The following is a 13,536-nucleotide window of genomic DNA, read 5'->3' as shown; positions in this document are numbered from 1 at the left end:
GAAGGAAGGAAGGAAGAAGGAAGGAAGGAAGGAAGGAAAGAAGGAAGGGAGGAAGGAAGAAGGAAGGAAGAAAGAAGGAAGGAAGAAGGAAGGAAGGAAGGAAGGAAGGAAGGAAGGAAGGAAGGAAGAAAGGAAGGAAGGAAGGAAGGAAGGGAGGGAGGGAGGGAAGGAAAGAAAGAAGAGACGCTCCCCGTGCCATCACCTGCTTTCAACAGCGGGTGCTCGTGCAGATGCTTCCACAGGTGCATGTCAGGCACTGACCCGATGGTGACTGATCTCTCACTTGTCACCGGGGACGGTGACGTTTAAAGTCCCTGAGAGGACAAGTGCTGAGAACTACCCTGTGCTGCCAGGAGTCGAGCATCAGGGGCCACGCACCCTCCCGGCGCCGCCTCGTTATTACAGAATCCCCACCCTCACTCTGCGACGTGAGCACCGATATCCCAGTGGGCAGAGGAGGACACGGAGGCTGGGCTTCGGGCTCAGTGCCATGGTTCTCTGATTCCCACACCTGACCCTTAAGCTCCCCCATCCTGCCCCCCGGGCAACAAACGGCCATGATGCGTCAGGCCAGGCCCCAGAGCTGCCACCCTCAGGGGCGAGCAGAAGCTGTGGAGGTGCAGGTGGGGGTGGGGGCTGGGCACCAGGCTCTGCTTGCTGGCTCACTCTGGGCCGGGGAAGCCAGTGCTGAGCCTGGGAAAATGCACATCAGCTTTTAGGGATGGGCGCCCCCCCTGCACCCCCCACCCCCAGCACCTGGTGGGCGTCTGAGCAGTGTTGTATCTGCAAGGCCATAGCCTCTGTGCTCCGTGGTGCGTCTAAGAACCGGTGTCCCCAGGTCACACAGGGAGGGCCGCCACAGGAGGCCTTTCAATGCCTGCCCAGGGGACACATGTGCTAGTAAGCAGCCCAGGGGAGGGGGGAGGGGAGGGGAGCGGCCTATCAAACTCCAGATCCCTCATCCTTGTCACTGCCCCTTAAGGTGGCAGGCGAGTGGCGGCTGGAGGTGTGGGGGGCTGGGCCGTAGGAGGGGCTCACCATTATTAGAAGGACCCCCGGGCAGAGTTCTGGACTCTGGGTGACCCTCCCTTTTTTGGAGTCAGTTCTAGATTCTTAGGGGCTGACCAGTGGTCCAGGGAGGACCTGCACCTCCCGCGCTGCCTGGGCCTCCCCTGGGGATGCTGGCGAAAGGCCGAACCCCAGGCCCCTGCGAGACCCCAGGGGCAGGCCCCGGGAAGCCGACTCTAATACCGAGGCCCCAGGTGATGCTCCCAAATCTGAGAGCTTGGCCCTGATGTGGTTTCAGGCCAGGGTGCAGGGAACACAGTGGCCATCTCTTGTCCTCAAATCTGCTTGGACTTACCTGAAAAGCAAAACTCAAAATTCTGTCCCCAAAAACGTGAAGCCGAACGAGGCTTGTCCCCTGGCGGTTTTGCAGAAGGTCACAGCTTTGGCCTCTGAGCCTCTGCTCGGGTTTGCTGTGTGGTAAGATTTTTGCAAAACAGCTGCTTCTGAGCTGTAATTCCTGCTTTCAGGAGCTTAGCAGCTTCGGCGTCTGCCTACGGGCTGCTGTGCTCACGGATGACGCTCGCTCACTGGCTGCTCTCCTCGGTCACATCCTGCAGGTGCAGGACACCCCGGTGCCAGCCCCTCTGGCTCCCCGGCTGGAGGGCTGGGGGGGCTGGGAGGGGGGCACGGAGCAGCTGTCCAGCAACCACTCCCGGCCCATCTGGCAGATGCCGCGCCTTCTCTGAATGGGAAACGCCACCCTGTCCGTGGTTTCCACTCCCCTGGCCGGCAGACCTGTCCCTGGGAGGGTGACAGGCTTTGACCCTGCTTCTCTTCAGAAAGGGAAGCCCAGGGTCACAGCCGGGAGCCGCGAGGGCCCCGACCTTGGGGTTCAAGTCCAGCCTCCGCCCTTCACGAGCAACTTGACTTCGCCTTGACTTCCCTGAGCCTCAGTCTCCCAAACTGTAAAATGGGGGAAATTAGAGTTCTACCGCGGAGCATTGTCCAGGAACGCGACCCTGCTGATAGAGCCCTTGGCCTGCTGCCTCGCCAGCTGTCCCTCCCACCTGCGTCAGCTGCTTGCCTTCACCTGCTCACCCGCAGGCCTAGGAGGAGCGCACCCAACTTCCTCCAGCAAGCTCCCCGCCCCCTAAGTTACTTAGTCACCCCCTTGCCCCACCCACAACCTCCTCAGGAACCCAGTGTACGGCACGGCTTTGCACCCACAGTCTTGGCAGCATTTCAGCAGAAAGAACGTTCAGGGGTAGGCAGTGTGGCTGAGCTGACCTCACCTTCACCCGGCTGTGGGCTGCGAGGCCAGGTTGGAGGTGTGGCACCCATCCCTGTAGGGCGGGGTGCACACCCTCAGCCCGCCCTGGCTCAAGGGGTGAGCCCATCTGCAGACTCTGCAAACAAGACGGCCATTCAGGACAGATGAGGACATGTGTGTACGTGGGGGGCAAGTACCGCAGGTGGAATTACCCTAGTAATTATCACCTCCACCCTCCCAGCCACAGGGACACCCACATCCCCGGAGAGGGGGGGACACAGGGTTAGGGGAAGAGCAGGCTGGGGAGGGAGTGGGGGGAGACCAGGGCTGGCACTGCCCCAGGACTTACTGTGACCGGGAGGTCACTCCAGCTCCGTGAGTGATCTCCTTACCCGAAGGCGTGTCTCAGGAGGACGTTACCTCGAGGAGGACTGACGTATGTACAGGACACGCGGGAGAGGGCTGTGGAGGGGGGGGGGGCAGAGGGGCCTTGCGTACTGGTGGCTGCCTTCCAATGGTGAGTCCATCAACTTCACACAGACCCTGTCCCAGGTTTGCAACATGCCAGCATGGCACCCTCCTGTAGTCAGATGGACACCCCGCTGCCCGGGGGGGGGGGGGGGGGGGGGGAGCAGAGGGGCCTTGCGCACTGGTGGCTGCCTTTCAGTGGTGCGTCCATCAACTTCACACAGACCGTCCCAGGTTTGCAACATGCCAACATGGTGCCCTCGTGTAGTCGGATGGACACCGCTGCCTGCATTATCCAGGTAATCATGTTGGTCTCTCCCTGTTCCTCTCCCGGTCCCGGCCCAAGCCCTCCTCCCGGCAGCATGTGCAGGGTGGGTCCTGCCCACTTGGTTGGACGGAAGCAAGGAGACCGACACTTCAGCCTGCCATGCCCTGGCCCCGTCAGCTCTCACCGCTGTCTTTGGCTAGAGCGCTGTGGCGGGGACTGTCTCCATGTGGCAGGATCCCTGTGGGGGCCTTGGAGCCAGAGCCACTGGTCTGGGCTCCTGACTCAGGCATTTATTAACCACTAGAGGCACGGTGCACAAAATTCGTGCATGGGTAGGGTCCCTAGGCCTGGCTGGTGATCAGGGCCCATCTGTGGGGTGACTGGCGGGGTGATCGGGGTCCCCCACTCGCACCCACCTTGGCGGACCTGGTGCCGCCTGCTCGCTCGTCATCTCCCTCTATGGGGCAACCGGCGGGGCCCCCCTGCTGGCATCTGCCTTGGCTGGCCTGGGGCCTGCAGGCAGCTCCTGCGTTGAGCATCTGCCCTCTGGTGGTCAGTGAGGATCATAACCACCAGTCGTTCCACCGTTGTCAATTTGCATATTAGGCTTTTATAATATAGGATGACGTCTCCTGCCGGAAGTGAACTGGAGCCTCATTTACCAGCTCCAGGAAGCGGAAGGCTCCTGCCTCTCATGGGCTGTGAGGAGGATGCAGGCAGGTGTCAGGCCCTAGGTCTGCTCCCCACAGGGCAGCCCCAGGCTAATAGCAACTTACAGCACGTGGTCTGAGCAGGCACCACCCCTCCCAACCTCCCTCCCCACATAAACAGGGCCACATGTGGGTGCTGGGGAGGTGGGAGTGGGAAAGGGGGGGCAAGATGTGGAGGGCCATGTTGTGTAAGACCAGGAAACGGATGCATATATATATGTATTTTTAATTCTCACCAAGGACATTTTTTTCCATTGATTTTTTTTAGAGAGTGGGGAAGGGAGACACAAATACTGATGTGAGAGAGACACATTGATTGGTTGCCTCCTGCATGTCAGAGTCTGCAACCCAGGTACGTGGCCTTGATGGGAATCGAACCTGGGACCCTTCAGTCCGCAGGCCGATGCTCTATCCGCTGAGCCAAACCAGCCAGGGCCAGATGCACTTTTTTACGCATCCAAATCGAGCTTTTACATGGGAGCTGCAGGGACCTGTGTTATCTCTACCCCCACCACACGCCCAGGGGTCTTGGTCTTCTCCAATCGGAGGAGGAGCGGGCAGCTCACAGAATGGCCTGATGGCACAGATGTTTGGGATCAACTGAGAATATGTTTATTTAAAAGCAATTTTAAATATTAAAAAAAGTAGAAATGAACACATACAGTACTGAAAAAACACTGTCACATTAAATACACGTGAACGGACAAGAGTACTGATGTCCGAGGGAAATGTCCAGGTGGGAGTCGGGATTTACCGAGTGGTCCATGGGAGGCTATACAACAGGCTGGAGTCCTAGGCAATAAAAAAATAAATAGCATCGCTGTTCAACAGGAAAATAAGACACGCTATTTGCAGAACATACCGTTCCCCTCTGGGGGAAGAGAGAACTCATTAGCTATTTTTTTCCCCATAAGGTTCCATACCTTCAAAATACTATCTCATGTACAAAATTGCAGATAGTGGCTCACTGAGTTTCAGAACAATGATCAGATATCAACTCAACTAAGACCAGCAGAGGCGTCCCAGGGTCAGCTGGCTGGAGAGAGCTCAGATTCCTGATGGGAAACGGAGACAAACCCGAAAGGAGAAAGGGTGTGAAAAACGCGTTCACGTTGCTGGGAAGGGGAAGAAGAGCAGACATGGATTCCACGTCATCTCAGACATCTAGTGTGTGTGTTTTTTAAGAAGCCAGTTATTTTGAGATCAGTTAAAACACTGGAGGCTGCAAAGATGAGTTTTTCAATGCAACTGAAAACGTGTAACTGAACCGGGACGCTGAGGGGCGTGGGAGGGTGACTTCCTGCCCTGACACGAGTGTGGCCTACGTCCTGAGGCTGCAGACACCGCCGGCCACACCCCAGGCCCCTGGCCGCAGGAGTCACAGCTGAGGGGGGCGGCAGGCCTGCCACGCGGTTTCCTAACCCAGTGGCTGCCCCAAGCTCTCTTGGCGACCATGTGCGCGGGACTGAATTCACCGGCGCCGGGCGCAGTGACGGTCAATGACGGCTTTCCCTAAGGGCTCGGGAGGGATTGTGCTTCTGTGAAATGAACACGCCTCACTCACTGTCAAGATGATCTGCTTAAGAAAGCTGCTTCCTGTGTGCTTTGCCAACAGAGCAGTTTAAGCGAATGCGGTGGCAGAACAACACATGGGCCCGGTCAGGGCTCAGCCCCACCGGTGGGGGAGCGAACCCGCTGTATTCTTTTCAAATTCCTGACTCACGCGAAAGCCTGGCGCAGGCGCAGCGTTCCTGCTGGTCTGACCCACGCACTGGGTGAGAAGGAAACCAACAGGGGCCTCATGGGGGGAAGAGATTTCGCCACAGTCGGGTGACAGCAGCACCAGGACCTCGGTGATGGGCTGACTTGGAGGTGACGTGTCTACCGAACAGGGCTTGGGGCTGGGGACTTCCTACGATCGGGGTTTAACCAAGAGCCAGGAGGAAGAAAAGGTCGGTTTCAGCACCTGGTTCGACGGTGGGGAGACCGAGGGCAGGGTGACTTCTAATCCGTCCTCCTCCTGACTGATCCCTGAAGGGTTTAAATGTGTCAGGGACAGAGCTCCAAACATAATGTAGATGGACGCACGAGATGTTTTCACACGGGAAGGGTGCTAATTCATAACATGACGGGGAGAGCCACACGCGTGAGAGAAAGCCACGGGGCTGACTAGACACAAACATCGTCGCAACCTTATCATCTCTGCTTTTAATGGCAATCAGGTTAAAGTGTGCAGGCCACCGGCTCCGCGGTCCTTTACGGAAGGCAGGCTCCGGAGGCGTCTAACGCATGCACGGCGAGGAGGCTGAGTTCCTGGCAGCCCTCGGGCCTGAAAGAGGAACGTCACCGAGGGCATTAGCTTCTGTCCGAATCGTCATGAAGGCTACGTCATCTTTGCATAATGAGGTAACGTCTCGGGTGGGCACTGCTCCCGGGACGTCTGAGTCCACTGGCCGACCTGCGCGCCCCCGAGGCTGGGGGCGTGACTGTTCTGCTGAAGGGATCACACTCACGTTTAACCGAGCACTTGCTGTCATAGATGCCCGGCGGGCGCTGGAGCTGTAAACTGTGAGCACAGACTGCAGGCGGCCTGTCGGAGCTCAGAGTCTCCCCAGAAGACAGGCCGCCCGGTGACCGTGCTCGCTCAGTAACGGGGAGAACGCCGCCGCTGGGCACAGTCCACGCTGTGCCTTTGGGTGCAGCTGAGACCACTTCTGTGTGCAAAGCCGGCGGTTCCTAGGCTCCTGCTCGCTTGGAAAACGGCAGAGAGAGAGATGTAGGTGCTAGACGCCAGGATGGCTTTGGCAAACCAGGAAGACGCCGGTCCCAGGCTCCCATTAATACTGGCGAAGGCGGAAGATAACAGGGCATTTATTTACAACACACACCACGCTCCCTCCTGGGCGCCCCGGGCGGGTCAGGTTCTGTAACAGCAGCTATATACACGTGTGCACAGGGCGCTGCAGAGGCGGCGTCAGCCATGAAGGGTGTGGACAGTCTCAGGTTCTCCTTCTCGCTAGTCGGACAGGATGTGAACAAAGGACACAGGAAAGACCCCTTTCCTTTCGGGCTCTCCCTCGATGTGGCCGATCTGGGGGGAGAAGCAAGAGGCGTCAGGTGGAGGCAGGCCCGCTGGGCCAGGGCCCGGCAGCCTGCGAGAATCCTGTCTACAGCAGTGGTTCTCAACCTTCTGGCCCTTTAAATACAGTCCCTCATGTTGTGACCCAACCATAGAATTATTTTCGTTGCTACTTCATAACTGTAATGTTGCTACTGTTACGAATCGTCATGTAAATATCTGATATGCAGGATGGTCTTAGGCGACCCCTGTGAAAGGGTCGTTCTACCGCCAAAGGGGTCGCGACCCACAGGTTGAGAACCGCTGGTCTACAGGCAGGGACCTGGAGAGCACTACGCTCAGTGAGAGCGTCAGTCAGAGGGAGACAAGCACCACAGGATCGCTCGCATTTGGGGAGTCAAATGAACAAAACTAACAAAACAGACACAGACTCAGAGACAGAGAGCGGGCTGGCAGCTGTCAGAGGGGGGGGTTGGGTGGAAAAGGTGAAGGGACAGAGCAAACACATAAACAAACAAAACACTCACAGACACAGACCATAGTGTGGTGATGCCAGAGGGAGGGAGGCGGGGGAGGCAGAGAGGGGGAAGGGGGTAAAGGTGATGGAGGGAGACCCGGCTTGGGGTGGTGGACACACAGGTGGGGGAGAAACCAAGAGGCCTCGTGCGTTAGAAACAGAATGAAATGTGTGCTCTTAGGGCAGCCGTGGGCAAACTACGGCCCGCGGGCCGGATCCGGCCCGTTTGAAATGAATAAAACTAAAAAAAAAAAAGACCGAACCCTTTTATGTAATGATGTTTACTTTGAATTTATATTAGTTCACACAAACACTCCATCCATGCTTTTGTTCCGGCCCTCCGGTCCAGTTTAAGAACCCATGTGGCCCTCGAGTCAAAAAGTTTGCCCACCCCTGTCTTAGGGGCTCGACTGCTCTCCCTCTGGGCGAGCGGGACCCAGAGTGCTCAGCCTCCTGCCTGTAACGCGGGCTGAAACACCCTTCCCTCGGCTGCTTGTGAGATGACAGAGAACGCCCCGCCTGGGAGGGCTGCTGTGGACTGAGCCTGTTTCCTGGCCGCTGTGGGGGAAGATGTGTGAAGGTTTGAGAGCACTGTGGCCCCGGCAGGTTCCCCGGCTGCTGCCTGAGCCTTGGCCTGTCACCTGCAGAAGCTTCTAGCTGTTACGTCTGTGGGAGCTGATTATGGGAGGTCCGTCGTGGGAAACATAACAAGACCAACACGTGGGCTCCGATGACAGACAGAGGGGAGGGCTCTGAGAGCCCGGCCAGGCCACCTGTCGGTCCCTCCGTGACGGACCCGCAAAACAGAGGGCCTGGAGCACGGCTGTGTCCAGCCCACGGCAGCCGAGCACGCAGGTTCGGGACCGGCACTGCCCGCTGACCCGCCACACGCCTCGGGCAACGTGCTTCCCGGAGCTCTGGGTTTGCATCGGGAAAATGTGAAGAATCCCCCAGGTGTGACCACGGCTGAAGCGCATCCCACGTGAACTCCCTGACCCACAGCTGCTCTGGCAGGTGAGACAGGGACAGATGGTCCCCACCAGGAGGGCAGGGTCCCAGGGTGCAGGGCACGGCTCCCAGCAGGGCGGGCAGGGCCCCGCCGGTGCAGCCCACGCCTGAGGGAACCGGGAGGGGAAGGAACGGTGCGGGTACGTACCCACCACTCCTGGTCCTCCTCCCCGGTGACGATGATCACCTCGCCCTCAATGAAGGTCAGCTCGTCGTCGTTGTCGGCCTGGCAGTCGTAGATGGTCTTCACGCGCCTCACCTTGTTTTTCCCCTGCGGCACAGAGACGGGCTGTTAGCCGCCAGGCCTGACCAAAGGGAGCACAGGGCTCGCTGGCCGTGGGCAGGGGCGGGACCCCCTTGAGCCTCAGTTTCTCCGCTGTGAACGCGGAGCAGGTCTGCCATGGGCTCCGTGTACCAAGACATCTCAAGATGCCACAGTCCCTGTCCCTTCCCTTGGCATCAGGGGAGAGCCCGGCCCAGGCGAGCGGGCATCGGCCATCACTTTCACCACGAGGGCAGGGGACAGTCTGGCTCCACCAGGGACACAGCACGCCCCCCCCCCCCCTCGCAGGCCCGGATGACGCAGAGTCTAAACATGGATTTGGGAAGCCCCCCCCCCCCCCCCCCCCCTCGCAGGCCCGGATGACGCAGAGTCTAAACATGGATTTGGGAAGCATGATGCAAAGCACATCTGCAGCTTCGGCCGCTCGATGTGCAGCGCAAACATTTCCCGGCTTCATGCGAAGCAGCGTCAGCAGGAGCTGGCCTGGCAGCGGGCACTTCCCCAAAGCTGAGGTTTGACCAACTTGACTTGGGCTCTGATCTGTTGAACTTCCAGTTCTTTGCAAACAGGAAGATGGAAATGGGGAAATGACCTTGCAGAGGACGCGCTGGGCGCCCAGCGCAGTCAACAGTCAGTCACAGAAAGAGCGCCTCTCCTGCGGTGCCTGGCTTCTCCCTCCGTGGCCTGCTGACCCTGCTCCTGCTGCATGAGCCCCCGCCCCCACACCCCGGTTTCGGACCCACCGTGTTGATCTTCCTGGGCAGCGGCACGGGCATCTCGGGCGTCAGGTCATTGGAGTCCTCGGAGGCCTGCTTCTGGATGGCGTCGCGGGCCGGCACGTTCGGGGAGAGATCCACCGAGTGCGACTTCGGGGCGACGTCGGTGGGCAGGGCCTTGGCCAGCAGGTCCGCCAGCTGCGGTTTGGGAGGCAGGTCCTTCATCTGTGGTTTGGGGGGCAGGTCTGAGAGGTGGGGCTTGGGGGGCAGGTCGCCCAGCTGAGGCTTGGGGGGCAGTTCTCCTGGCTTAGGTGGCAGATCTCCGATTTGGGGCTTGGGAGCCAGCTCAGTGGGCTTCGGGGGCAGGTCTCCAGGGGGCTTCTGGGGTAGGTCTGCCAGCGGCGCCGATTTCTGGACGCCTTCGGGCGGGATGCTGGCCTTGTCCAGGGAGAGATGGTGGCTGGTCTCGGTCTTCCGGAGTGCCACTGCGGGAACAAGCCAAAGAGGGGGGTCACGGGACGGACAGGGGGGCACCTGCTGAGCACGACCCCACGTGAGCACCTGGAGCCCTTGTTAAACAGACAGGACCGGGAGCCTGGAAGCCTCCCATGTCACAACTCACGTGTACGCTCAGTGACGTAGGGAAGGATGTCCGAACGAGCCCACAATTAAAAAACCCCACAACCATGAACAATACAGATGAGAGTCGGCAAGTGTACAGAGTTCAAAGTTCCCAGAAGTCCATCACCTAACTGTAGCCATTGCAAATATTTTCTTGTATTTCCTTTTTGACTTTTTAGTGTATTTTCCAGACATAAAGCTTTTGTCTGCTTTCATCTATACACTGTTTTGCAAGAGTATTTGCCAGCTAATAAAAATTCCTTAGCGTCAGTAGGAAGAGGTTTCTCTCCCCCCACCCCCATCACATTTTGGGGACCCAGGTACATGCGCTCATGAATAAACATGATGACAATAAACCATAAACGGGACCACAACATCTACAATGTCTGCAACTCTGACTTATTCCCCACTGAATAGGTCTGGGTGCATTTCTAAGTCAGTTCCTCCTCTTCCCTTCGGCGCTGGGCTGCGTGCCCACCACAGCCTGGGACGGGTGCCCGGGGACCACTCCCACAGCTCCTGGCACAGCTCTGTCCCGGAGAACTCAGGACCGAGGACACGTCTCCGAGTCCAGCTCCAACACTTACTTTCCAGCTGTGTGACCTTGGACACTCACACAACCTCTCTGTGCCTCGCCTTGCTGCCTGCTAACACATGAGTTACTCTAAGCAGGAACTGGCCGACGGGAGCTGGCAGCTCTCAGCATCCCACTAGAGCAGTGGTTCTCAACCTTCTGGCCCTTTAAATACAGTTCCTCATGTTGTGGTGACCCCCAACCATAAAATTATTTTCGTTGCTACTTCATAACTGTAATGTTGCTACTGTTATGAATCGTCATGTAAGTATCTGATATGCAGGATGGTCTTAGGCAACCCCTGTGAAAGGGTCGTTCGACTGCCAAAGGGGTCGCGACCCACAGGTTGAGAACCGCTGCACTAGAGCATCTTCTTACTGTCAGCCAGGTTTCCCGGAGCCAGGATGCGCATTTTCACTCGTTTGTAGCCCTGGCTCCTGGCGCAGGGGCCAGTCACACAGGGCTCAGCAAGAAAATAGCTGACTAAGCACGCAGAGTGAGTCAACGAAAAAGCTGTCACCCTAAGAATCTAACTCAGTCAGAGAGACAATCGTAAAATTAAAAAATAAATAAATAAAGGAAGACAAACCCAGAGCAGTGATGGAGCCTGGCCAGGCACCCTGATCCTAGAAATCCATCCCACAGCAGGGATGGAGCCGGGCACCCTGATCCTAGGAATCCATCCCACAGCAGGGATGGAGCCGGGCACCCTGATCCTAGAAATCCACCTCGGAGCAGGGATCTGGGCCGGGCACCCTGATCCTAGGAATCCATCCCACAGCTGGGATGGAGCCGGACACCCTGATCCTAGAAATCCATCCCACAGCAGGGATGGAGCCGGGCACCCTGATCCTAGGAATCCATCCCAGAGCAGGGATCTGGGTCGGGCCGGGCACCCTGATCCTAGGAATCCACCCCACAGCAGGGATGGAGCCGGGCACCGAGATGTCTGTGCTACAATGTTCAGCACGGCACTGTTTATGGTGAAGAAAACCCCAAAACCACGTGACCACTAAGTACCAGAGACGGCTTAACATATCCTGGCACCAGGCAGTGGAATACTAGGCAGCCAGGAAAAGTGACCCGTTAGGCAAATGTGTTTTATGTACGATGTGAAACGTTTCTGATTTATCAAGCAACAAAAATCAGTTTAAACGGAAACGTATGAAAAGCACAGAAAAGCGAGTAAAAGGATGGACCCACCAGCTTATCTTGATTGCTTGCATTTTCCGGTGGTTTTTATTTTCTCCTTTTTGCTTACCTGTATTTGTCAAATCTCCTAGAATGAACAGGTATCACTTTTGTAATAAGAAATATATAATGATATTTCACGCAGAGCTGCAAAGGAGTGCAGTGAGAAAAGAGACAGTCTCTCCTCAGACAAGAGAGGCCTTACCTTTCTGAGGTAGTTTGGGCAGAACTCTCGGGCCAAGGGCAGACTTCGCGGAACCGGTGCTAATTAATAAAAAAAATCAGTTAGGACCTAAAAGTGTCATAATATCGGTGGTGATAGGTTATTCAAGGAAATCGGAGGCGGTGCTGAACCATCTAAGAACCCTTGCCAGATCTCTTTAGCAAAAGGATACGGTCTAGTTTCCATCAGTCAGCGTTTGCCCGGCTGGGAGGGTGTTTCTGAATGATTCCGACTAACTCCTCCTCCTCCCAGCCTTTTCCCAGGGCACCGGCCGTGAAAGCAGCTGGTCCTGTCCCCGGTGTGGCACACAGAGGTACCCTCGCCGGCCCCACTGTCAGAGGAGGAGACCGTGGTGACCGGCAGAGGCCCCGAGCGAGGCTGATGGGTGATGGACATGGAAATCCAGACCCAGCTCTGCTGGACTCAGAGCCCTCACGTCCTCCTAGGTGACCTCCCTCCCCTGGGCTTGGCCTCCTCTGGGAGCCCGTGCAAATGAGCAGGAAAAGGCCCAGGTCCCTGCGACAGGAGGCCGCCGGTGTCATGCGAGGGGTCAAATGTTAACCCACGGCCTTTAAGTGCCGGCGGACAGGGGCATCTATTCATTGGAACCGCTGCTTCCGTTTAAGACGGGGTCGCAGCCACGGAGCGCCAGGGCCCAGAGCGATAGCAGCCAAGCGCCGTCGTCTCTCCAAGAGCTGCTTTAACCTCCCGCTCCTCCTGCTCTGCCCGCGGATGTCCTCAGAACTGGCTTTTCCCTCCTACCCCAACTGCCTTTACGAGAACAGGGAAAGCCAAGCCAACAGACCAAGACCGGGGCTCAGAGAGACGACGTGCGCGCACGTGTCTCCTATGCTGGCCCTCGGTCCCCGGGGCCTGCGCGCTCTTGGCCACCTGAGGTCCCACCCGCCTTGAGCAGGGTCCCACTGTCGTTGCGATAAAGCCACCAGGAGCTGGAAACGGTGAACGCCAGCAGGTTTGCTTGGCACGTTTGGGCAGTGATTTCCTCAGGTCCTGCAGGCAGGGCAGGCGCCAGGGAAGGGACCCGGGGCGGGGAGTGCGCAGAGCCAGGGTCTGCGTCCAGCGCTGAGACCACCGGCCAACAGTGACCCTCATCTATAAAAGTGCGCCCGTGCTAAGCAGCCCACCTCCCAGGTTGTCAAGACAAAACCAGTGGCATTAAAGAAATGCAGGCTTGTGTTTTAAGCCTTGGCTACACTCTGGAAAGCTGTGCCCACACACGCCAGGTGACTTTCTCCCTGATTTTGGGTCTGGAAGTGGCCCCGTGTCCTTATCTCAGCCCGGGCCTCTAGCGGAGCCCTCGCGTTGGGACTGGGTAGTGCTGCCCACGGACGATGCTCCAAAGCACCTAGACTCACAGCCCTAAGCCCGAGGACCTCTGCTGTCGGTCCCGCGGACTACCTTTCATCCCCACGCCTGCAAAATGGAGCCCAGAGGGAAAGTACCAGAACAAAAGGACTTCAGGTGGAAAACTGAAAATAAAAACTCATTCTGGCAGACTGACTCAGGGACGTGAGGGCCGTCCCACCTGGAGCCGGATGGAGGACGGCTGTCCACTCCCAGCCCGGCCGGCAGCGCCAGG

The 13,536-nt window shown here is 57.8% G+C and overlaps 1 protein-coding gene across 4 annotated transcripts in view; it reads right to left on the bottom strand.

The window, feature by feature from the left end:
* Positions 1-5,912: 5,912 nt before the first annotated feature.
* ASAP1 (ArfGAP with SH3 domain, ankyrin repeat and PH domain 1) overlaps positions 5,913-13,536 on the bottom strand; it is a 195,468-nt gene continuing 187,844 nt past the window's right edge. For all 4 annotated transcript variants that reach the window (XM_014544994.1, XM_014544995.1, XM_005872787.2 and 1 more), the window contains 4 exons: positions 11,919-11,977; positions 9,355-9,812; positions 8,477-8,599; positions 5,913-6,815 (listed from right to left, as the gene is read on the bottom strand). In XM_014544994.1, coding sequence (XP_014400480.1) covers positions 6,741-6,815; positions 8,477-8,599; positions 9,355-9,812; positions 11,919-11,977 — 715 coding nt within the window. In that variant the 3' untranslated portion in view covers positions 5,913-6,740. The remainder of the gene's footprint in view (positions 6,816-8,476; positions 8,600-9,354; positions 9,813-11,918; positions 11,978-13,536) is intronic.

The sequence above is a fragment of the Myotis brandtii genome, unplaced genomic scaffold (genome assembly GCF_000412655.1).
Source record: "Myotis brandtii unplaced genomic scaffold, ASM41265v1 scaffold390, whole genome shotgun sequence".
In the NCBI taxonomy this organism is placed as follows: Eukaryota; Metazoa; Chordata; class Mammalia; order Chiroptera; family Vespertilionidae; genus Myotis; species Myotis brandtii.
Note: the sequence above shows the minus strand (reverse complement) of the source record. Positions and strands in the feature narration are given on the sequence as shown.